This window comes from Micropterus dolomieu, linkage group LG17 (assembly GCF_021292245.1).
Source record: "Micropterus dolomieu isolate WLL.071019.BEF.003 ecotype Adirondacks linkage group LG17, ASM2129224v1, whole genome shotgun sequence".
Lineage (NCBI taxonomy): Eukaryota > Metazoa > Chordata > Actinopteri > Centrarchiformes > Centrarchidae > Micropterus > Micropterus dolomieu.
Window position 1 is genome coordinate 23,627,000 of NC_060166.1, and position 26,562 is coordinate 23,653,561.

General features: G+C 38.9%; 1 protein-coding gene across 2 annotated transcripts in view; it reads right to left on the reverse strand.

Moving 5' to 3' along the window:
- The window catches only part of prkd2 (protein kinase D2), a 59,954-nt gene that overhangs the window by 4,017 nt on the left and 29,375 nt on the right, over positions 1-26,562 (reverse strand). For both annotated transcript variants that reach the window (XM_046073001.1, XM_046073002.1), the window contains exons 2-14: positions 6,966-7,104; positions 6,510-6,641; positions 6,143-6,342; positions 5,018-5,201; positions 4,800-4,871; positions 4,611-4,628; positions 4,336-4,495; positions 4,091-4,202; positions 3,446-3,523; positions 3,034-3,352; positions 2,641-2,693; positions 2,458-2,530; positions 1,991-2,097 (exon numbers count right to left, since the gene is read on the reverse strand). In XM_046073001.1, the coding sequence (XP_045928957.1) occupies positions 1,991-2,097; positions 2,458-2,530; positions 2,641-2,693; positions 3,034-3,352; positions 3,446-3,523; positions 4,091-4,202; positions 4,336-4,495; positions 4,611-4,628; positions 4,800-4,871; positions 5,018-5,201; positions 6,143-6,342; positions 6,510-6,641; positions 6,966-7,104 (1,647 nt within the window). The remainder of the gene's footprint in view (positions 1-1,990; positions 2,098-2,457; positions 2,531-2,640; positions 2,694-3,033; positions 3,353-3,445; positions 3,524-4,090; positions 4,203-4,335; positions 4,496-4,610; positions 4,629-4,799; positions 4,872-5,017; positions 5,202-6,142; positions 6,343-6,509; positions 6,642-6,965; positions 7,105-26,562) is intronic.

Consider the following 26,562-nt stretch of genomic DNA (forward strand, 5'->3'; position numbering starts at 1 on the left):
GAGGGGGGGGGGGGGGGGGGGGGGGGGGGGGGGGGGGGGGGTAGTAAGTGAAAGAGGAGAGTGTGGTGAAAAAGAGGTATTGACACAGCCAGAGTGAGAAGTGAAAGAGAAAATAAGACAGAGAGCAAGGGACAGTAAACCACAGGGGAAAAATGTGATACACAGCAGAGGGAACAGAAAAACGAATTATTACGTAAAATGCCATAACATTTTCTCCACGTGGCAATTTTATTAAGTACAGTATATGATTCAAAGGGGCATCCCTTTTTAAAATATAGCTTATTTCACTGGAAACCTGGCGTGGGAGAGCCTTTGAAGTCTGAAAGGCCACAAGAGTAACTGTAAAGCTGAAGGGGAAGTCAGAAAGTCATAAACAAGTTTCGACAGCAAATAGACAGAATAATGCATATCTGTCTCCATCTGCTGGTCAACAATGTACTCTACATTTAAGAGTGAATCTAAATCAGAGAAACCTGGCAGTTCACTCCAATACCTCTCAAAGGGAAACACTGTATTGTATTTCCCTACATTTGTCTGACAGCTTTAGTTACTAATTACTTACTCTTTTGACACACAAAATATTATTTTTATTGAGAGGTTATCAAATATAATGTTTTGTTATAAATTAAACTACCCAACAGTGTATCCAACTACATGTATACAAGTACAGCTGAAATGATTAGTTGACTGACAGAAAATGAACTAGTGTCACAGATTTGAAGATTTGTTGTTTTTCTTTTTAAATATTTTAATCATTGTAATATTGTTAATAATAGTAAAGAGGTTTGGACTGTTATTAGGACAAAGAAAGCATTGTGAAGGTGTCACTTTGGGTCCAAACCGAGTATTTTTATAGTGTGGTATTAGTACATTAACTTAAAGGTGCTATATGTAGCCCCTATAAGCCCCCATGTATGTTTTTAGTCAAATTGCCTATTTGTGAACGGGTTGTAACCTCACATACAAAATAAACCATTTGCCAGCTTTCTCAGTGGCTGGGAGCAGTCCCTGTGCCCCTTGCAATGTGAACAAATCGGGTCCAAATTTCCACGAAATCCATCCCGTAAGTACGCTGTGACGTTCATGCATGGTCCCGAGCCTCTTGCCCACTGACTCTGAACTGTACACACCGATAACACCACAGCTAACAAAATGTAGTCCACTAACAACAAAAAAGATCCCAGCACAACAGACTCCAACACAAACTCCACATGAGGATAAAAACAAAAAAGACAGGTCACTCCAGAATCAGATGGGCAAAATCACTGTCAGCATCAGGAAAGGCGTGAGTCATGGAGTGCGGCAACAATCTTATTTAAAAATATTCTAGCTAGCTCAACCGTTTTTGTTATCATTCAATATATTTAGGTATGCTGACTTGACTGAGCCTCTATATTGAAAGCTACACAAATATTGAAAAGCTTTCGGCTAAATGCAGAGCATAAGTTCAACGTCAAGCCGATAAAAATATTACTGTAATGTCGCAGTGGGAGTTTACCTAAGTTTCCAGCCTTTTGTGTGATGCTGTCTCTGGTGTGTCGGTCTCTGTTTTGGCTTGCTCGATTAGGTTGAGCGTGACAACGTGTTTGGGAAGGTAGTGGTTGCAATCTGAAACCTCACCACAAGAGGCCCCTGAAAACTACACATGGACCCTTTAAGGCTCTGAATATTTCGTTGACCACTGACTTTGAGTGAGGAGTTTTCCTTTATTTTCAAAAATGGTCCACAAACCATAGGTTGGTCATACTGGTCACTTATTCATCCGTTGGAAACTGTTTGGTGTACTTTCTTTTAGAAATGATAAAAATTTATGCTGGAATATTTACATACTTGTACTGTACTGGAATGAAGGTCAGCACAGTATGTGCTAAAATAACTACCCACACCAGTGTCCACTATATAGCAAAGCACATGTTACTATGTCAACATCAGTATGTATGTACAAATGATATCTATTTACAGCTGCATTAAAACATATGTGTGCATTTACCTGCAGTATGGCCACCTCATTCCTCAGCTGACTCTCCTGCTTGGTGGGAAAGCGAAGCTTGTCAATGACTTTGACAGCTACATCCCTCCCTGTTTTCCTGTGCTTACCTGATGAAGATATTTAGATTTAGAGAGTATTAGTCACACATGTGGCGGTGAATGTGGACATGTGAACATATATTAGGCTCTGAGTTTGTGATTGTCTGTATTGCTGTCAGTTCGGTCAGAGATACAAGAACTTTGTGCTAGTAGCAACTTTAATTTGATGTTTGAGTACCAGACAGTACTGTGGCACACAAACACCACCAACTCCATTAGAGGTTTGTGATGTACTGTCTTGTGTCCTGTTAGCTTAGGTTAGCTTAGATACAATTGTTTCTATACAGCCCTTTATGCTATTGATTTTGACCTTCACAAAATACAGCAATCTGGAGCTCAATCAGCATCACTGGACATAAATCTACATACCTCCATACACCACTCCAAACTGCCCAGATCCCAGCACTTCATCTGCAAAAATCTGATACACTGTACCAATATCCTGTAGGAGAGCAGTATTTCATACATTCATCCTCCTCCTTAGTGTATAATTGATTCAGTTCATTAACTTAAAGATTGAAGGATTTTGCTAAAATTGCCAAAATGTCATACCACATTCTCTTGGATTTGACTGTTGGACACAGATATGCTGATAGAGGCTTGTCCTGTAAAACAAGCACAAGGAACAACGTACAAGTTATACAGTATTGTGTGTGTGCTGTATGGTATTTTCTTGAACACTTAAAAAATAACTTTGCTCAATTTCATACTAAACTTGTGAAAGAACAACTTACTGGAAGGGTCTGGTCATTATTTGAGTTAAATAAAGAGCAGACTCGTTTTTTCACATTTGGTCCATTGTTACTTGAGCACCTAGTTCACTGGTGACGTAGCAACAGCACACTCTTATTAAACTGGCCATGTCCATCTATAAATCTCTGACTGCAATGTGCCAGTTAGTAAATGTAATAAACCACCACCTTCATTTCGCTGCTTTCAACTTACTATGAGTTGTGTTCCCCTCAGAAGGTGGTGCGTCCTGAAAGATGACTGGCATGAGGGCCTGGCGAACGACGCTCTCCCACGCCTTGGCCACCTCACGCCCAATGCCACTGTTGGGAGCTACTTGGCTGGGGGAGGGAGGGGTCTGGGGAAGAGTCTGGGCATTGCTAGGGGACAGAGCTGGAAGGGTGTTGGGGTCCTCCCCTACAAAGTAGCACATGCTGCCTGTGATGAGCTCGAAGCAGTGAGGATTTGTGCCTGGGGGGACAAGAGTGAAGTTGCCAGCGGGACGCACCTCCAGGATCTCAGACAGAGGGATCTCCTGCAAGGACCGACCAGTAATGCATCATTAAAAAAAAGGTTGCACAGTTCAAATAAATGACATGAGATCATTTATGGAGTAAACTATAATTACCTTGTAGTATTTGTTGGAGGTGTTGTTCTGGAAAAGGATGATGCACTTACAGTCCAGACGCCAGTAGTGCCTCTTTCTCTGTTGGGGGTTTGAGTAAGGTGGGATGGTGTGGGGCAGCATCAATAAGGCGGGACATTGAGGGGTGGGTTGAAGAGAAGGCAGAGAGTGAGGGATGGGGAATGGATCAAGGCAAAGTTTAGGTATCCATATAAATGTATTTCATGTTCAGAATTGACGTCCAGAGGAAGAGAAGAGTGGCCAGATAAGAAGAAGGATGAGCAGGAGTACAAGCTGCAAGATAAGAGGGTGGAAACAAGGAGAGAGAGAAAAGAGACAAAAGTGTGTGTTAGTGAAGCTAAAGAGGGGGAAAAAGCAAGAACAAGACTAGTGAGGCAGAAAGGTTTCTTTGGAGGTCAAACATAGAGAGTAAGAGAAAGAAAAGTCAGAAAATTCACCACACGTCTGTGTGGGTGTTTTCAGCGATGGTCAGCCTCATCATCAATCTTCAGCTATTCTTTCTTCCACACACAAGTATACCCACATAAACATACAAATATAAAAGAAAAAGAAAGCATTTTTTAAGAACTGCAGATGCTTTAGATACCCAGAGAGAGGGCAGCAGGGGTATTAAGGGTAATGTTTTACCAGTGTATCCTTATTGCTGTAGTGAACCATCCATCCTTCCTTGATAGCCGTGCTGGATCGACGGGTTGTCTGTCTCACTGACTGTACCACCCTCATTAGTGGGATGTAAACACTAAATGAAAAATAAGGACAGAGCTCAGGTCAATAGATAAAATGTGTGTTTGAGTTATTTTCTAATTTTCCTATAACATTCCTTTATCGACTTGTTAGTAGTTTTTCTCTAAATGTATGTGTTTTCCTCATACCTCTGATCACCGCTGGTTCCATCCTGGTTGTTGTCAGGAGAAAAGGACCCCGGGATGCTGCAGGCCTCGTCTGAGTCATCTATTGAAGACTTGTCTGAGGCATCGTACTCACTGCTGTAGTCCATGGGCACCTCTGGGTCTGCAGAGGGACTCATCATGTCTGGGGCAAAAAAGAGTGAAAGAAGGGTTTGAGTGCAGCTTGATTTGAAGTCAAGATGATTTCAAAATGTTGTGACCACAGCTTTGCATCAGTATGGAGTACTGATAATACTTACCACAGTTACTTCTGTTGTCTGAGAAGATAAAAACATTAGTGCCAGTGAGTTTCAGTTTTGTTAATTATAATATAATGTGTTATATCATGTATGGTTATTAAAGCAATAATGGAAACATGCAGATGAGAAATTCATACTTTAATCAAATCCATGCAGTGTTAACAGACTCATAAACACATCTTCCCTTACCTCCAAAGGTCTCCCCAAGACAGTCATTAGGAACCTTGTATGCACAGCGTTTATGGCAGTTGAACTTGCAGTCTGAGAAGAACAAAACACATTTCATTGTGATGGGATACCATGTTATCTGATTAGTTTTCTGATTAGATTTGTTATCTGATTTAGCTAATATTCTGCATCACACTGGGCATCCAGAAATGAGTCTCTCTCCCTATGCCTGCACTCACCTTTGCACTGAAGGCCCTGCCTAAACAGTCCTCGAAGAAGCCTCTTGCAGTACTGGCATACTGTTGGCCGTGTGTACGAGTGGACAGCAAACGTGTGGGGCACCTTCACCTTGCTCATCAGGATCTTGTCCAAATGAACAGGTCGGCCAGTGTAGAAGCGTCGGGCGTCACTAGGGGTCCGCGGCTAGCAGAATAGTCAGGAAACAAAGATTACCATTGAAATAGATCGTTTTGGGGTAAATAAACTAAGAACCTAGCTACCTTCAGTTGATATGGAGAACTTGTTAGCAAACGGTTGCTTATTTACACATCCAACACATATGGAGTACCATTCACATTCATTCATTTGAAGTTGTGTTTCTGGCCACCTGGTGAATGCAAGTCCAGTTTTCATTCTGTTTTTGGTTTCTATCAACCTCTTAGGGAAATCCATACCTCTGTGTTCACCAGATAGTCGCTAACTCTACAGTTTGGTGCTGAGCAGGTTGTGTAGTGCAGGTAATGGATTCTGACAGTTTTTTCACTGAAAACAGCTGTCTGCCGCATCTGGACTATGGGATTGAACCAGAGCAGCAAAGCTCCAGTCGGACAACTAAGTACGGAAGTCCTGAGAGGCAAGTGAGGAAAATATAATGATAGTGATCCAAATCTAAATTGTTTTCTCTCTTGTGTTTATGACTTAATAATAGGTGAAAAAACGTTTTGCTGTAATAGTCCAAATTATAAAAAAATCTAGGTTGCAAGAATAAAACTTTTTGTTGTTGTAATACTCATTTCGGCCACAAGTGGCTGAAGTTTCATGTTTTCTTCTAGTTGAATTTTAATTTATCCATGTACTCTAAACACAAGGTACATATTTTGCGTGTTAGCAAGTTATGTAACATTACTGTGATGTCTTTCTTTTGGCTAGAAATGTATTTTAATGGGCACCTGGAAAGTCTGTGGATTATCCTGAGTAACAGTACATTGTTTCTGTAAAGGTGGTGAAAAACGGTTTACACGATTTTTGACCTTAACTTAAAACACAGCTGTTTGATGTGGTCAGATAAATGTCCATTATAAAGACTCTGTTACTTTAATAGTGTAAAGCTGACCAGAGCATTGTGGGCATAAGTCCACCAGTACCATTTGTGTGTGTGAGCGGATGAGGCTGGCATCCTCTGCGCAGGTAGAGGCCGTCCCTACACTGTACACCGACTCAGTGGTGGAGAGACGTAGGGATTGTGTGCTGCTCAGGGAAGTGGTGGACAGACGCCGTTTACGAGCTCCACTGCAGTTGTTTGGGATGCTGAATGCACAGCGCTTGTGGTAGTTTAGTCCACATCCTGCAGGGGGCGGCATGGACCAAAGAACCAGGGAGCAGGAGATCAACGGCAGAAGAGTGGATGAGATGGAGCATATTTGGTTGGTGTTACAATTCATTTCACAGAAATTTCTGGATCACATCAAAGTTGCTTTTCTTATTCACACATCATCTCCCTATTTTTCTCACCATCACACTTGAGCCCTTGTCTGACCAGTCCGAACAGCATCTCTCCACAGTGATCACAGAAGGCTGGGGCCCGGTACGAGTGCACATTGAGTGCATGGGGCCGAATCTGGAAATCTTCAAACGTGGCTGCCGCTAAACGAGATGACAGGGGTAGAGCGTGGTCACAAAGATGCAATCATACCAGAATAAAGACTGATTAGATGGATGAGATAAAAACAGGATGGGAAAATAGATTGGTTTTCTTCCTGACAGGAGAGCATTACAGTTTGAAACAATGAAAGAACTGATTGGGCCAATGTAGGATGTTAACTGTAGTAAAATAAGCAGATAAGGACTGATCTGATACAGAGTAACAACAGTAATGGAAGGGAGATAGTAGATTTGGATTATAATATGACAATCTAGTGGCACAAGATGTTCATATCAAAAGAGAAGAGAATACTGCTGGTTACTTACCAGAAAGCACCACCTCCACCAAATCTCCCTCCTGAATGTCACCAGCCCCTTTAACCAGTTGCAAGATGTTGTTGGTGGATGTGTCATGCTTGAACAGCAAAATCTTGTCATAAATGCCATAGAAGCCGCACTCAGGGAACTAGAACATACAGAAAAACATAATAGGAATGTTATGTTAGGAAGATCAACTGTATAAATCAGAATTTTGTTGAAGAACTGTCATTAAATTAATAAAATAGCTTTATATCAGCTATCAACAATAACTTAAAGGGAGAGTAAGGGATTCTGCAGTAGGTTCACTGATCTTTGAACTTGCCAAACAAATACACCCCCTCTCTTCAGTGCTCCAAACAAATATACCCCTCTCATCAGTGCTCCCTCCCAATTTTCAAATCTCTTAGGTTTCTCATGGAAACACCTTCGCCCTTTTCTGGTCAAATAACTTTATTTTCCGTTTATATATAGAAATTTTCCACTTTGGCTGTTTCTCGGCAATCTCTCCTTCTTCACAGTGCCTGAACCCAGGATGTTCAAATGTTCCAGTGTATAGAACTCTCTCTCCCACTTCCCCCCTCCTTCCATCACTCCTGTGCATGAACACTAACAGTTCAAGCTTGTTTTCCATTTACAGAGCCAGGGCTGTGTAGGAAAACGGGATTTTTTTTCAGAGCACACACAAAGGAAAGCTAGCAAACCATGAGGAAATACTCCCTGAAGTTTACAAAAAGTGTATTGGATTACAATCACTTACTATCCGTTTAAATGGTGATTAAAGAGTGCATGGATGTTGCCTGTTTTCACTGTCAGGTGTTTCAGTCAAATCAACAGATCACTGAGATCTGCTATACAGAAAATGCTTCAGTGTAAATAAAAATGAAAGTTTAATTAGCATCTAGTGGAGAGGGTTGCAAATTGCAACCAACTGCTCATTGTGCATTCAAGGGCTCCTCGGATGGTCCCATTTTCCATTAATTCTAATGGCAAAATTCCACATTCATAATATATTCAGCAGTAAAAGCTTTGTACCTTTCCTTTTTTCCATTAGGTTGTACATTATATCAATTTAATCTATAACTCCAACAACAAAAAGGCTGCAATAACCGTCACCATATGGTCCTCTTTTAATATCGTTATATAATATGGACTACCCCTGGCAAAGTTTTTATTGTTTGTGTCTTCTTATATAATTATATGCTGTTCTGTATACTTCTTTGTCCCATGTACACTATATTACTCTTTTTGCAATAAAGATTTAAGGAGGAAAAACAATCAGATTATTCTGACACCACATGAATGCACCATCAGTCACCACTCACCGCTCCCTTAGCAAGCGTGCAGGAGCTACAGTGGCCGACACGCTCTGCCGGCTAAATAATATGTACGGGCCTCTATTTGTCAAAATGTCACATTTCTTCTTACTTCTAATAAACCAGACGACTGCTACTACTACTTCTGCTTCGTCTTCTTTGGTTGTAAATTCAATACATGTATAAATGTTTTTTTCCTTGCAGACATAAATGGTAGCCTAATGTACAGAGGGACTTCACTCAATATTTACCAAATAGCATGCAGCTACCATATCATAGACAAAACAGAAATCCTGGTCATCGGGTCTCAGCAGATGGCAAATCAAATACTGCTATCTGCTGGTTCCCTAGTAAATCACATTAAGCCTGTGGCAAAGAACCTTAGTGTTTGGTTTGATAGTAATTTAAATTTCGAGCAGCACACCACAAAGCTTGTTCAATCGTGTTTTTATCAACTTAGAAATATAGCAAAAATTCGATCTATGTTAACTTTTAAGGACACCGAGACCATTTTACACGCTTTCATCTCATCACGCCTGGATTATTGCAACAGCCTTTTCACCTGTTTAACCCAAAAATCTATTGATCGACTCTAGACTGTCCAGAACTCAGCTGCCAGGCTTTTAACCAGAACAAAGAAATATGACCACATTACTCCTATTTTAGCTTCATTACACTGGCTCCCAGTATGTTTTAGAATTGACTTTAAAATTCTATTGATCACTTTTAAAGCTCTTCATGGCCTCTCGCCTTGTTATATTTCTGACCTTTTAGTCCCATACGCACCAGCATGTACCTTGAGATCCTCGGGCAGAGGTCTGTTGTCTGTTCCAGAGTCTCGACTGAAAACTAAAGGGGACAGAGCGTTAGCTGTCAGGGCCCCGAGGCTCTGGAACAGCCTGCCCGAGGAAATCAAGGCGGCTGAGTCAGTGAACTCTTTTAAGTCCCTTCTTAAAACATACTTTTATAGGAGAGCTTTTCCCGATCTTATTTGACTTTATTTTATCCCTTTTATTTTATTGTATTTTACTAATTTTATATAAAATTTTCATGCTCTTATCTTTTTTTTCTTTTTTTTTTTTTTGTATTTACACTTGTTAAAGCACTTTGTAACTTGTTTTTGAAAAGTGCTCTACAAATAAGGATTATTATTATTATTATTATTATAAAGATGTTTAGCTAAATAAGTTTGTTTATTATCATTGATGCACTCATCTACCAAAATCTATTTGATTTGAAATATTTTAAATGCTTATCACCGCAAATATCGGTCTATGTGATTCATTTTGATTCATTTGATGAATTAATTACAAAACTACAAACAAGTTAGAGAACTTGTAATTAATTACATTAATTCATTTAATTGCTTGACAGCCGTATTTATTATATGTCTATTAATATTATTAACATGGTCAAACTTCAATTAAAATCTGACTAACTATCAATCCATGAATGAAAAATAAATGACATGTGCATTAACAAACGCTGCTGGCACACTGGATGTCTTCATCTTTGTATATTGACACTCATCAGAGAAAAGGTTGCCGACCTCTGCTCTACAGTAGGTGATTTTACACGATGATGCTGGACGGCAACCTGTGACAGAATTTTCTAATACATAACTAGACATATTTTAGTTGACTCAGATTGATTCAGACTCCAATTCCATTCAGACTACGGCAATATAAACAAGTGTTTCCCCCCTGGGGAGAAAGGCAGACTGTTTGTTGGCTACGTGGTTGATAAGACAGGTCTGGACAAAAGATCTAACAATGAGTAAATATGTGAATGACACAAATCACTCGTACGTGCTGCTTAACAATGAATCTGTTTGTATTGTTCCAAGTCAATAGCAGTCTGTATATTTAAGCTGTTTCCCAAGGAGAGTTTACTGGTACAGCAGGGTTTGGAGCTGTGTGTCTGGCAGTCATCTAGAGCTCGTGCATCTTTAAAATGCCTCATTGTGAAACTTTGATGACAGCTACACTCCGTCTGTCAAATATGTATTGTTATTTGGGAGGTGAGGTTTATTGTGTCTCTAGAGACAGACTAATGAGGCCAGAGGTTTCTTTAATGTATCTACAAATTAAGAGCATACCTTGCATGACCCTTTTGACAAACATATCAAACCAAAAAGTTATTTTGACAGTGAAGTTAAATGGGTGTTAATCTCATTATTGCATTATTATATACATTATTTATTGGTTTGGCATGGTCACGTGTTAATAAAAGGAAGCAAACAGTGGTACAGTGTTTCCTTTTCGAAGCTGTGGTGTCAGACACCACTGTACAAGATGGAGGAAAAGATTAGGATATGATCAATATTCCTCCATCAACCTAATTGACCATTATTCTCTGTGTATTTTGTGTTTTTACAAAAATCAATACATTTATACACAGGAAACATGAGGAGTGTAAGTACTGGGTATCTTACCTTTATGTAAAATAAAAGATGGACAAGATTAAGATGTGTATTAGGTTAAATCTTCTGGAAAAATCAATGTTGTGCACGAAATCTTTGTCCTTAAAGGAATGACGATCCCTGCTGGAACTGGTGGTTTATGTTGTGCATATAAATCATGAGCTGATCTCATGAAGTGTACCAGTATGTGAGGTTGAGTGTGACTTTGTTAATTGGCAAGCTCTCAAGGCCAGCCCAGTCCTACTGAAAGGCTAATATACAAACAGATGTTTTCTGAACTGTTGCGGTACAACTGAATAGAGTTGTGAAGTAGAAAGAGCTGCTGGTTGCTGAAGTATTGTTCTCCCACTGTTAAATCCAATTTCAGAGCTTTCTTTTAACAACATCCTCACTGTTCCTCTTCATAGAACAAGAGTCTCCTGGATCCTAGTTAACTTTATTTCTTTCATCAGTTTGGTATGCCGGATATCTCTAAATACCTCGTGAGCCTCAGTTGCTGTTACTATGGGGATGAAGTCAGTGAGAGGTGTCAGTCAGAGTTGCAGCAAATCCAGACCTTTTTGTTGGAGTACTAAACAAGACACTGCATCATAGTTGTCAAAATAATAAAAAAAAAATTGCCCAAAATCTGTAAGCAATTTTTAATTTCAGCTTTAGCTCATTATTAGTCGCACATTCAGCAGAATTTAAAGGTCACTGATTGGATGTTTCTTGCCAAAATGTACCATGGGAACTGTGAACATATTTCATTTGTTTTCCTGCTTGTGGCAACTAAAGCTTTTGAAATTTAACCAAGCCATAATATTTTCCCAACCCTAACTCTTTCTGTGTTTCTGTAGCCTAAATATTAACACATGCAGGATGCAGCATGTGAAAGCATGGAAGAATTTAATCCAAAATCTATTAGGAAAAAACATTTTCCGTAAAACAGAAGAGATGGGAAAAAAAGCCTAATTGTTATACAAGTAATAATCATACTAGTTGAAATAAACAATTTGATAGTAACCTATTTCCCATCTTTGCTGAGCAAGAGATTTGTGTGAAAGGAATTAAAAGCCTGTCCCAAATATAAGCAGGGTGAGTTCAGGGATTGAAGCAAATAAAAGCCCGGCCAATAATTTAAGTTTTATGGTATATATTTTTATACTGTAGAGAATAATGCAGTTGAATGACATCACTTGTGACAAACTGTACCCCACTCTCTCTTAAACACCAGTCACATTGTGAAATCTACAGCATAACCCAATGTATATTTCAATTTCATTACAACTAACACATCACGTTACTGCTTAAGATAACCATGTATATTACATTGTACTCTGCATGGAGTAATGAAATGTTACATGACTTTTCTTTGATGTCACATCTATGGACTACGAGTGGGAATTATTCTTACAGAACCCTTAGTATCATGATAATATATACTGTTGATATTGTTTTATCTGTATCTGTCTGTATGTAGATATTATGCCAATCTCCTCATCTTCGAGCTGTGTGCGCTGTTGTAGTCAACAGAATGCACTAGTGCTCTGGTAAATGTTGGCCTACATTTTACATCTCAAACTGTATGTGTCCTGGGCATTTGTTGTGAATGAGTTCCAGCCACAACAAAATCTCGCACAGATGGAGAAATGATGTATGACACAGCTTCACATTGTTTGATCCAATATTTGTCTTAGTGTTTTTTGTCTCCTCGCCTCCTCCTAGCACACAGATTGCGCACCTCATTAAAATAACCATGATTAATAGATCAGAGATTGTTCTGGAAAATGTGCAGTCCCGTGGAAGTCCACCAGTCTCACACGTGTAATGGGAAGGTTTGCGTATGTCAACCTTATTAAGAAAAATGAGTACATTTAACTGCTTAGTAATTCCCATAAAGCTTGAGGCAAAATGCATCAGTGGGAGCTCGTTCCTCATGAGAATACGTATCTGATTGGTGAGGCTTTAACCGTTTTGAAGAATTTTACAATAATTAACAACTGAAGGTTTGTCTTAGAAAACATACAACACGCATATATAAGCTTTTAAGTATCTTAATTTCATTGCATAAGACAATAAAAACACCCTTTTATAAATAGCTCTCCTTCCACTGCAATTAACTCATCTGTTTAATATGTGTGACTGAGTAGATGAGAGTAAACAAGCCCTTTTACATTACATTTACAGGGCTCGACAATAACGGTGGCCTCATGGCTCGGGGCCAGTAAAACGTAACGTCGGCACAGTTGAACTAGCAACTCACTGGCCCGGTTGGGCCAGTGCAAAAACATTAGTATTTAAAAAAATAAAAATAAATTTGGAACATCAAACTCCTGCAATTGCTTTGCAGCTCATGGCACACACCAATGTCCAATCCAGAGTTGTAATTACGTGGGTCTGAAAGTGAAACCATGCAGAGGGAACTTAAAACTACATTCTCTCTAACGGCCAGCAGGGGGCAAGTCTGCTGGTTGCAAAAAAACGTCCAGTTCTATTAGAAATAATGGTAAAATGTTGCTACTTCTCAGCTGAATTATTACCTCAGTAAACACTTTCATGATGAGTTTATGGTCTCAATCGCTAGTTTCAAGTATTCTTCAACACAACATGAAGTTGGCGACCAGGATAGAGGCGACATGCTACTCTGTCAGCAGGAGAGAGAGCTCGTCATGTTTGAGTCTGTTAGTATGTTTTGTTTTGTTTTGTTAACCTTTTTATATTTTATAATTTTAACTGTGATTACTTTTTATTATTTTTTTTATATCCAGGATGTATTTAATAACCGATTAAACATGTTAACAGTATAACATAACTTACAAGTCTTTGGGTTTGTTGTAACACTGCAGTAAAAATTGGGGCCAGTTGCATATATGTTTAATGATGAGCCCTGCATTTACATTTATTCATTTAGCTGACGCTTTTATCCAAAGCGACATACAATTGCTAAATATGTGAGAGGTCGCATGCCACCAGAGCAACTAGAGGTTAAGTGTCTTGCTCAGTGATTGGTGGATGTGTCACAGTGGGTGATTGAAACCGGGTCTCTCACACCAAAGGCATATGTCTTATCCCCTGCGGCATCACCAGCCCAGTTAAACAGAAGAGACAATATTCTCTTATTTTAATTTCATCTGTTACAGCTATTTATTGATGTATTTAATTGTATGTAAATTTCCACGCAAAGCACCTGTTGTTTTGAAATGTTCTCTATAAATAAATTTGACTTGACTTGAGTTGACTTTAGTTGCTGTAATGCTCGATTTGCCATTTGTTGTGACATACTTGTAGACACGGCGTAGATGTTCAAACTTAGCTAACCTACTTGCTGTGTGTTATATTTCTGTGTGATATTGTGAAATTCAATTTAAACAGACAGTTAAACAGACATTATTATGTATTGCTATCATATAGGGCTGCAGCTAACAATGATTTTAGTAATCAAAGCTTCTACAGATTAATTCATCTATTCATCGTTTAAGAAGTACTTTTGCTTGCCCCCCCGGTTGCCGGGATCAGCTGTGTTAACTCATGACTCTGACGGTGGAGAACAACAAACGCACATATACATTTACAACAATCAATCATGATTTCAATTAAACGCTAAAGTTGCTGTTACTGTTACCTTGGCAGAACACCGGGTGCTTTATGATCAGATGCTGTTGTGCTGTTGCCGAGGCGACATAAATTTTGTTTTATGGTGGACGGACTGTAACATTGCAGAATTGTTGTTTTCTTTAGCTTGAAATAATCCCATACTTTGGACACTTTCTTCTTTGTCCCTCGCCATTTTCTCTCTCATCCTCCAATTTGCAAACAGCTCCATCATAATCATGTCGTGTTCAAAGCGTAATCGTCATGTGTGAAAGTAATAAATGTCCCTGTGAAAAAGTGTGCTGTATAGTTATATTGATTAAACGAAGCATCAATGCAAAGAATTTACGTCGAGGCATTTTATTAATCGATTTAGTCGATGAATCGTTTCAGCCCTAATTGTAATATTGAATAGAGACCTACCCAGCTTTACAGGAACAGTGTTGGTCCTTAATATCGTTGTCCTCTTTCTCAATAGTCAGGTAATACGGTGGTTCACTTTTACTATGTGATCTCTAGGCTTTAGCTTCTGTCTTTAGTTTTTTCACGTCAGTTTGACAGCCTGAATACAACCTTCAAATGCACAATGCAACTGCAAGCTGTCTGCTTCTTTCTGCAGTCGTCTTTTCTTCAGGGAGTGCAGTCATAGACAGTGGCAGCGCCGTGATAAATGTCCGACAGGTCTGACAATTTGTCGGACAACAGCAACTAAAGGGGGGCGTGACTTAGCAAAGGGTCAATTGCAATATCAGTCAAAATAATTGCAATCTGGTATTTTACAGTTTTACAGCAAAACAGAGTAAAGTCGCATTGCTCACACACATTTTTTGATTTTATCTTTGTTACAACATAGTATTATGCATTCCTGTGAGCGCATGATGAAAGATAATTGGGAAGCACAGCTTGTAAAGTGCCTAAACTCTGTAGAAACAGTTCATCAGTTCCATCTGTTGTGCTTCTGATGGCTACTGACCAAAGGGCAGGCAGTGATACATTGTCACACCCTCACCCCTCCACACAGCCATAACGAGTGAGTATTCCTCTGAGCTCTCTCTCTTTCTCCCTCTCATTCCACACACACACAAACACACACACACACACACACATACACATACACACACAGATACAGCACACCCCAAACAAAGCTCGGCCCTCCATCACATCTGCCACCGTACAGGTCCCATGTTTCTGCTGTTGGCACAGTGTCCACTCATAGAGTCCAGTAAGAAGCCCTCTCAGAGTCAGCAATGTCAACAGAATGCCACACTGAGCTTACACACCTTCAGAACAATTACTGCGGCAGAAAACCTTAAGAAAGATGTTACATTACACTATTTCGAGAGATGCTTGTCTTCTACGGTGCATAACATGTAAAAAGAGCCGTATGTTGCATTTGCTTGAGATGCATCTGGTCAAATAAAGCACTGGATCCATATTGTTGTCTGGCGAGGTTAAAAGTTTCAACAGAAAATTATTACAGAGAAGAAAACACGAAATGCTTTAACTGGATTACTTTTTAACTGCAACATCCAGTGTTCATTCTTTCCTCTAAGACAGTTTCAGTAAACGCATACTTGGCTTGATATTAACAACGCTGCTTAAATACAATCTAATTTAAACAATAAACTCCAGAGAAAACATAATTTGATGTCCACAATGTTTATGGAGAGAATAAGCTATAGGCAGGTTTCTTAGTAGAATAAAATTTCATAGAATAAGTGTAGAAATTACTTTTCATGATGAAGTCATTTAGGTTTATCTTAAAAACATGTAGCAGTAAGAAACCTTTTGAAAATGGATTAATAACAGACCTAATTATTCTCATTTTTCTTTACCATGTGGTTTCAATAATGCAGAGGCAGGGGCATGGTTTTTTCGCAGAGATGAGCTAACTTACTTAATATATTTCATAACTTTATGAAATATTACTCACAACCTGAGAGAAAAACAGCGGAGGCACTATCACACAGCAAAGGCCATGTATTTAATGACTGAGGCATTTGTAAAGAGAGCCATTCGGTAACTAAATTGATCTTAAGAGACCACAGGCCATCAGAACTCTGAGCTGAGCAGATGACAGTGATTGATAGGTCACCTCCTAATTTCTTTCAAGGTAATTAATCAAAACAGTATGTTAAAATGTCCGGTGAAAGCAGAATATTTTTGGAGCCAACTGGCTCAGTTAGTCACAATCAGTTTGGGATGTGTGAGGAAATAATTAACATCACATGCTGAGAAATGCAACTGGTTGATCAGCAGTCAGACACACATTTGGTAGTTGACAGTTAGATATCAGTCAGTTTTATTCATAGGCAATAGAATTTGCTAGTACTGCTGTATACTTCATGTTTAATAAAGTATATTATTATTGATAAATTGTTTGTTTTGTAAAAGGCCCTGAATGTTTTAAAACTGTGTTTGAACTGTACAAATTTGGAACAAAACAAAACGGTGGGTTACCACCATTGTTATAATAAATTCAAGCACTTATAAATAATGTTTTTGAGAAGATGGAACACTTATTTACAGTGAGGCATGAAGTCCTGACTGAAAAAAATGTTCGACAAACTAAGTAAACAATTGCTCTCGTTCTCTGGACATTGAACCAACCTTGTACACACCCTGACTTCTGCCACGGACATTCTTTTGCCAAAGCTTTCCCCTAGTGTGCTGTTTATACTCTGACCTGATCTTAAATTAGTTTCCATTCAGCCCTGTTTTATTGTTACTGTGCAGTGTGAAGGTTGCATTCTCCGCTTCTACCTTGCTGGGTCTCTGCAGTTTCAAATTCCTTCATATTATGTTTCGAATGCTGTAATCTCAAACCACAATCTATTAATGGGGTTCCCTATTACTCTAGATATTTTGCGTTCTCCCAGGTATATAGTGTTTGCTCTCATTTTCCTGATTCAGTGCTAGTGCATTTACACAGTTCATGAAATTTATGTCCAGGAGGAAATTTGCGAGTATTACATTAGCAGTGCAATTTTTACCACTGCACAGGGAGGCTGTGAAAGCATCTGGTATCTCTCCACTGCTCAGGTTCACATGCCAGGATATATTATCAATGCTGATTCTGCTCCTGTGTTTGTCTGTGTGTGTGTGTGTGTGTGTGTGTGTGTGTGTGTGTGTGTGTGTGTGTGTATGTATGTACATATTGAAATTGCCCACTTCCAAAGCAACAACCCTCAACATCACAAGCCAGAAATACATCCAAACTAACCTACGTGTAACACACATACAACATGGAACTAGGGATGAAACAATTGATCGATTAAATTGATTAATTTGATCACTAGAAAGCATCAACGCAAATTCTTTGCATTGATGCTTTGTTCAATCCATATAACTATATATCACACTGTTTCACACGGACATTTATTACTGTCGCACATTGCGCTTACGCTGTGTGAACACGACGTGATATGATGGAGCTGTTTGCAAAGTGGAGGAAGAGAGTGAAAATAGGGAGACAAAGAAGAAAGTGACCAAAGTATGGGATTATTTCAAGCTAAAAGTCTGTCCACCGTAAAACGAAACTTATGTGCCCTACCGCAACAGCACGACGGCACTTTATCAGAAAGCAGCCGGTGTTCTGCCAGCGACCACAGACAAGGTAACAGTAACAGCAACTTTAGCATTTAACTGAAATCATGATTGATTGTTGAGTTGAAGGCTAGCCAAAGTAAGCCGCAATCCTCAGCTTTAAATGTGTATGTGTTTGTTGTTCTCCGCCTGGTTGGGCCGTGAGTTTGGGTTGTAACGTCACAGTCATGAGTTAACTGTGTGTCAGGGAGCTGCAGGAGGGCTGTCCCCGACTAAGGATTTACATAGTTGAATCAGAATCTTCAAGTCCTGCCTATAGTTGACTGATAGTCGAATCATGTGTGTTTTGATTGCGATTGTGGGGGGAGGGTAACCCATGGTAGCTCCACTTTAATCTTGAGAAGCTGCAGAGCTGCAGTCTATATTCACTCAACTACACACTGTATATTTCCAGCTAAACTGAGGCTTTTTGAAGACCCTTTTCGCTCTCTCTCTCACCTGTCAGTCATCTGTCTTGTGCAGAGTTTTGCGTACATTCCATGCTGCCGACAACTGCATGCACGTTGTGGGTCCTCAAGTAGTCGAATATTTAAAAACGCTAAAATAATCTTTGTGTGGTTATCCAAAAGTCCTGCGAGGTGCGGACAACTCGGCACAACACCAGTGAAGTTGGTGCTCCGTCTCTTCAGCAGCTGTTCCTCTTCTGCCACTACACACGCTACGCCTACACATTCGCACTGTGGTTTACAATTTTGGATTTATTTACGCACTTCATTGAAACATTCATTGAAAGTTTTATTCTTTTTTTTTATTTGCAGCATTAAATGTTGAAATGTTTATTGTAATAGGCTGTATATTAACTTATTGGGAGAAAACTGGTAGTTCTATGTCGCCAAAATGGCATGATACTTGTTTCGCAGAGAAGCTTCGACTAAGATTGACAGTCGAATCAGGCTCCGCCCATCAAAGCATAGAATTTGTGACTATTCGAGGTCAGCCCTACACCTTTGTATAACTTGTATAGCACTCGGGTGATGTTTGTGTTGGTAAAGCAGTTGTCTGTTGTTTGTTGTTTCCGATTTACACAGCTGATCCCCGTTACTTGTAGAAGCTTCGAGTACTAAAATTATCGTTACCTGCAGCCATACATGGAACAATAGGTACTTTCTTTGATTGTGTTTTTTTCGCTAGGAGTGGGAACATTCATTCGGGAAAATGTTTGTGGATGAATATGTGTGGATTAAGTGCATGTTCACCAGTTTAAAAGCTGCAAGAGATACTTTGGAACATGGCATGGCTTAGGCTCAAGGAGGCATGTCAGATATGGTCAGCAGCAGCAGTTTTCTTTCAACCACAGATACCAGAAACAAGAAACCAAAGGTGATATTTTTGTAAAGAATCCACTTGCCTTTAATAAGTTGTAAACAGGTCAAGACCACTGGTGTCTGGCTCATTTCCATGAGCTGGAAGTGTCTGAAAGCTGCATTGAGCTGCAGAATTGGGTGTTTATTGTCAGTGGGGTTTGTTGTATGACTCATTTGAGTTGTGTTAATATCAGAAACAAAATGTTTTAAAATATAAGCAATTACGATTTGGAGAAAAAGTCATATTGAGATTGTGGACAATATTGCGATTTGCAATTAGGATTTGATTATAATGGAACAAATGGTACTATGAGTCTACTTGCTTAATTATCAAGGAATTTGTGAACTACTGACATTTTGAAATGCGTATTTCTCAATTTGTGTATTTCTCAACTTTCTCAACAAGTTAAACAGTAAACAATATTTATAAGAATAACACGTAAAACAGATGTAAAACAGAACAAGGGGAGCATGTTGCTCTACAAAGGAGGCGGCTAGAAGCAGCAAATATTGGCACACTGGCATCCTGGCACCGGCTCAGTGTACATCTGTCATATGCAGAGGCTCTATCCACAACCTGGAGGAGGAACTGCAAATGAGTGTATTATATAAAGGGTATAATGTTTAGTTAATAGTTTAGTATTAGTATAACAATAATATATTAAATACTACATTCATTAGAATTTCATATAATAGTATTCTTTTTTTACCACTTGTTGAGTATTAAAACCAGTTCTAGCAGTTTCATTACATGTGTTGTTTTTAAAAATGTAATCCTTGTGCAGGCAAAATGCTGTTAATTGGTCTCTAATTTGTTAATGCTAAGTACTAAGTGGTCAATAATCATATTGTTCAACATGTAATGGTTTGCTGTAGCACGTCAGACTTTTTTTAATCTCCCGCCCCGTCCAGGCTGTGATTGGTCGGTTGACGAAAAGTGACTGACAAGCATGTTGGCTCTGTGAAAAGTTGAACATGTTGAACAACAAAAGGCACTGATACAACTAACGTTAAGTAGCCAGCGAGCCAAACCCAAACCTTCCTTATCTTCTCCCAGTTTTCTTCTGTCTTACCGCTTCAGCTGCTGACAACGTCTCTCTGTCTCTGTCACAGAGCAACCGGAGCACCTGCATTTCTCTTGTTGCTCTAGTGGCGCATCCAACTATGTTTTGAATGATTAGCGGCTGGGCGGGGAGGGGGTTTTGTAGGTTGTTGTCTTAAAAGTTACTCACACACTGCTCATAAATAAATTTTATCATTGCACGTAGGTTTATCTGTTTTTAGAGTCGAGAGCCCGGTGTGGGCGGAGATAATGAGCAGACTGCAGCTTGCGCACAGAAAACAGTCTCACACACTTTAACTGTTCTATTAAATTGCATACTGTCAGGCAAAATAATTCCTTCCCAAAGAATACGGAGTCAAATAGATGTGATGAATCATTCTTTATGTAACGTGGCCACGGAGAGAACGCACGGTTTCTCTCCCGAACTCAGCATTTCCTCTCCTTAAGTACAGAACAAGTAGAAAGAACAAAAGCCAACAAATGGTAGATGAAGGAAAACAAATGGCAGAGTATTAGCATACACTCAAAAACTCTTCCTGAGCTGAGAAAGGATATGCAAATGTATGTGGCATCAGAGATGTTTCTCTGTCTTTTGATTTGTCTATGTTAAACTCTCACCTACATGCCAGCAGACGTTTATTGTAAAAACAGCCTTTTATTAGGAAAAACCCTGTGCTAATTTCTCACAAGTTAGTTATAGTGAAATCCTAAAAAATCAGCAATTTATAATGTATTTCTCACAACACTTTCTTGTGGTTATGTAATCGCAAATGACAACATCGCGATTGCGATTAGATTAATTGTGCAGCCCTATAAGCAATGTTTTTGGAAAGGTTATTATTATTTGGGACTCTGAAAAAACACAGCTTTCTTGTGAAACAGTTTATAGCACATTTTATTTATTTGTTTATATAGGAATTATATGTTCTATGCATGGTTAAAAAGAGCACTATGGAAGTGTACACTGCCACATGACAGATGAGATTTAGATATTTATTAATTTAACGAAAATATTAAAATATTTTACAATATTTTATATACATTGTGTTTTGTTTCATTATAAGCCAAAACATCAGCCAAATGAAGCTTTAAGGCTCAGCATTTACATTTGGGGTCATACAAAACTCATCAGAGCTCATATTATGCTATATGTAGCGTTGCACTGTGACAGTCATTTAAAATCCATTACTCCGTTCACATTCTTTCACTTATTCTTTCTTTAACAGTTCCATGAATAAATCTCCTGAAAACTAATTGGAAGTCACACTCCATGTCCCCAGTAGAAGCCCTTCGGCTAAATGAGAAGCAAAGGTGTGTCAGTAGTGGAGCACTTCAGCCGGCGACCCAGTCTGTGGTGGCAATGATGCATACACTCCCTTATAATGGATCCACATTATATAGATTGTATTCCTGCTATAAAGATGCTAGATAGTGTTTTGTGTGGTAGATCTGCAAAAAATTAACTGTGAACATATGAGACAATCTGTTAAAGTATTATGTGCTGTATGTCTTTGTAAGGTGTGACGAGGTTGAATAATGAGAAAAGCAGGTGCAGGTGTAGGCTATTATACAAAATATTAACATCAAATGAGAGTATTTAACATCTGGCTGTCTTCTGTAATGAGCTGTAAGGTAAGGCGGTCATGTTTAGACTGATGTCACTTCTTTTCTTTTTACGATATTTCTTCCAATTAAAAGAAATTAAGGATGGTACAAGTCTGCTAGCGTAATTAATTTCTGTTCATCCACCTACACGGTTCAGTATTTGGTGGAGCACCGTCCTTAAACTTACCGTAGTGTAAGATTATTTTCTGCTTCAATGAAGTCCATCAGCTAAGTCATTATTTCCTATTAGCATCACAAGTTTTGACTGATTTCCCGAGTTAATGTGAAAAGGAAGCTTCATTACGTCAGCGTATGTACCAGGTTTTTATCATGTTAATCCGTTTTATCACAGTTCCTTAAGGCTTTAGACAAATGATGTTTTTTCATTCAACGTCTGTTACTCTCAGATTACTGCATTTTAAATGTTGCTTTTTTGGGGTATGATTGTGATCTATTTTCAAAGAGTGACAATTGAAATTGAAAGTTGTTACAGCAAGTGAAAATAATTATACACCTGTGAAAAGTTGAGCTACAACAATATTGTTGCATGTCAAAAGGGCAAATTACTTTTGATTGCTATATTTACATACAGGGCCATGTTTGTCCTCAGTCATGACTAAAATGGCCTTGCCAGATTGCTGTTTGTTTGGAAAACTGTGGAAATTACAGATCTTTAATTGTTTTATCTCTTACAGACAACCCCACAAGCATAAACACAGACTGAAAGCTTGCTTTATACAACTTAAAACTGGTATAATGGGAGAGCATCCTATAACCGAGGTCTGTGCTTTTGAAGTGAGTCGTATATGAAAAACATTCACACAAGTCATGAAATAATGCTATTGCACTGTACTGCTAGATATTTTCTGTCACACTAAAGTCTTTGATTGTTGAATTCCATTAATTGCTGTTGCATCTGTAATGATATTGACTGCAAAAACTTCACAGTTGCACTAAGAGAAGATTGTAAATTAATTATCAGCATCAAAATATTTTCAAAGTTTCCTGGGCTACAGTGTTGCTATTTATCTTTGTATTACTATGTTTCAGAACTAATCTCTCTTACCTGTTCCTAACAGCAGGAAAACAAATTGATAATGCAAATGACCCATCACAGGGCTATTAAGTCTTTAGCTGATATTTGTTCTATTTACTGAATAACCAGCATTAGTTGCATGTTTGTTTTACTGGAAAAGTAACTTGAGAAAGCATTCTGCAAGCAGTAAGATACATTATGCTAATCAATCAGCTACAGTCAATCATAAAATAGTATGAATATATACTAAATATATTCAGATTTTCCATGATTGAATAGTTTTAATGAAAAACAATCTACTATATTCTGTGCATGCAAACAACACGTCTTCTAAATATTTAATCCATAGTTCATTTGGCTCATTATGTTTTTTAAAGAAATGCACTACTGCCGGGATTACTTTTTTGTTTTTTTTTAAAGAGGAGGTAATGTGCTTTTTGCCTTTTTCCCTCTCCTTTATTGAGTTATCTTTTTTGTCCATGTAATAGGTTTTCAAAGAGAGTTCCTTTCTCCCACAGAAGACACTGCTCTGAACTGCCTGAAAACAGCTCGTTTGTAGTCTAGTTTCCCTTTCTTCCCTGTGACGACACATGGATGAAAGCAAAAATCGCACCGTAATCCTCGCCAAGCGGCAAGTCCGACATGCCTTCAAAAACGCAGATGGAAAAACACTGTGCTGCAGCACACACGTCTTCTCCCTTCCAAATACTAGCTACCCTCCAGGAAGTCAATGGACATAAAGTTGTTACTGTGATGTAGAGAAAGAGCTCAGTTAAAACTTTATGGATGAAAGATACTTTTGTTACAGATTAATAACTCACCACTCTGAAACTCTTGCTCCAGTCCATGTTGCCAAGCTGGTAAGGGGAACATGTACAGCTGGACCGAAGCAGTGTTTACCGGCTTCTCTGCTTCTGATTGGTTAGTAGTCCTTAACTAGGAACTGCACATGTGCAACTCCCAACAAAGATCATATAGAGGCAAGATGTATCACTCCATAGCTAAAACGAAGCGTTCAACACAGGGTGAAAAGAGGAGCTGCAGCAATGTGCAGTATGACAAAAATATGGTGTTTTTTGAAAATTAAACCATGTAAACCTGTTCTGGTACAACCCCTAAATAGGATTTTGAACCTGAAAATGAGCATAATACCACCTCTTTAATCAGTGACATGGCAACAACATCTTTATATTTATCAGATCCACAAAATGTTGTGAAAAGTTAAAGAGTTGATACTGATTTAAATCTTACACAAAGGGACACAGCACAAGTGTCATTGCTAGTTTCCAACCGACACAGTTGTCATTTTCACGCCCAGTGCTCACGTTGTGTAAGTAGCAAATTTACTTGCGCTCATTAGTGCACCCGTGGGAGTGTTCGTCTTAAAATGAAGTGTGGTGAGGCACATTATTGGCGCATTGCTATCTTGAGGCAGCAGAAAGCAATTACGCCATTGACCAATAAAAACCTGGTCTAAAGTCAATGGCGCAGTATTTCCCTGCTGTTTAAAGGATGCATTGTTCAGGTAGTAAGATGCGCCTGCATAGGTGGGATCCAGTGATGTGCAGATTGCAGTCATATCCGCAGATTGGGTGGGTCTGGTAAAAAAACAAACAAACAAACAAACAATATGATTAATAGCGAACTGGGTTGCAGATGGGTGCAGTAGGGTGAATCGTCTACCTATTAAGAAAGACGCTGTGTGCATTTACGTATAAGGTACAGTGGCATAAGTTCATTGATTGTTTAAATCGCCCGATACACTGACAGGATCGGTCAAGATGCGCTGGCAGCAGCTTCTCTAATCACTGAAGTAAGTCGTTAAAGAAAACACTCATGCATCAATACAGCACACGATAAAGAAATTACCTGGAAGATAGAGATGTGACCTATGACCAGTTCATCATAGTTTATAATAATGCTTGTGAGGATACAGATGTTTTCATAGAGGAGAGGAGCATATATACCATGGATCTATCTGTCTGTCTGGCACTGTTAACAGAGACTCCAGTCTGTAGTGTAATACACTTTACATATAAACCACAGAATTGTATATCATGTGGACACTTAAGTCCATACTTACACACTCACTCACACGCTCTCTCTCTGCTCTTTTTATTTATTTGTATTTTATAATGTTTTTTAAATAGCAACGTGCCAAGTTTTTAAAGGATGCATAGAAGAGAGATATTTAACACAAGTAAATGTGTAAACTTGTAATTGTCAAAGGTTTAAAGTAATTCTTAAGCTTTGTATGGACACTGTACAACATTATACTGTTGGTTTACTCCTTTCATGATAGGAAAAGGAGTCACATCTGTCAAAGCAGAGTTTGCTCATTAGTAGGTAGACCAGCAGATAAAAGGTTTTCATTTAAATGTAAATCAGAAGGGTAACAAATCCATTTTAGTGACATGTAAAAAGACTGCTCTCTTTGCCTTCTGTGCCATATCTTTGACTCTCGTTCCCAGTCAGGGTGTTTTTACTACTTCTCATTCTGGCCAAGGAGATACCAGTGTCTGAAAGCTTCAGTGACAACAAATTACAGCTGGACGCTGGACAATGCTCTGAAGACGGATTCATTTGAAATTCATATTTTAATAAGCATCTCGGTGGACGGAGGCCGGCCTGTTATTAATCAGTTGTGGCCCAATAGCTCTGTATCTTTTTAAAGTGTCAATCTATGTGGAATCCATTAGTCTGCCCTGCTGCATATCTCAATAATGTTTTCTTTTAATTGGGTTCAGCAAGCTTCCTTCTCAGAATATTTGCAGTTTTATATAGACATAACATCCTGGCTTGATTATCCATGCTTTTTTCAATTAGTTAATTAATTGTTTGGCCTGTAAAATATCAGAAAAATGGTGAATAATACCTGCATCACAATGTTTCAGGGCCGAAGGTGTTGTGTTTAAATTGCTGCTTTGATAAGTTGGTGACATAAGGTCTGATATTAATTTATCGCAGCAATCTGTCAGCCTGTTGGCCGGTCAGTCTGTCCGCCATATTGAAACGTCTCAACAACTTTTGAATGGATTGCCATGACATTTTTTATAGACATTCATGGTCCCCACTAGATGAATGACTTTGTGGATCCATTGACTTTGATGCCACCATGAGAATGAATTTTTTGTTTTTACTGAAATGTATCTGGATTATTGCAGAGGTTACTACTGATTGGCTAATACCCTAGAGGATTAATTATAAAGCCTTTTGATTCTCTGACTTTTCATCTAGCGCATCATCATGGGTCAAATCTGTCCATTCGTTTTTACCACGTGTTCCACTTTATGCAAGAAACATTTATTACACACACAACTAATAACTACTAGACACACAAATTAATGGATAAAGGATTGAGGACCAGTGTAATCAGATAAGTGGATAGCTTTGGCATTGACCCGTGAAATCACCTTTATGCAGTGCTCAGCAACTGAGAGGTTATTTAGGAAGAATGAGTGAAATATTTATGATCACTTTTGATCAATACTGAGTATTGAAGGGAGATCCTTCCTGATCGAAATTATGTTTAGCATCTAGCAGCTGTTGGTCCAGCTATTTCCCCCTGTGGAGCTCCCAAGAGCTCGGGCTTCTTCGGCCATGGATGTTCCTGCATGGCAACTTGGCTGGAGTTGTTTATCTCTCTCAGAAGCCAGATCACTTTCACTTCTCGTGCACCCA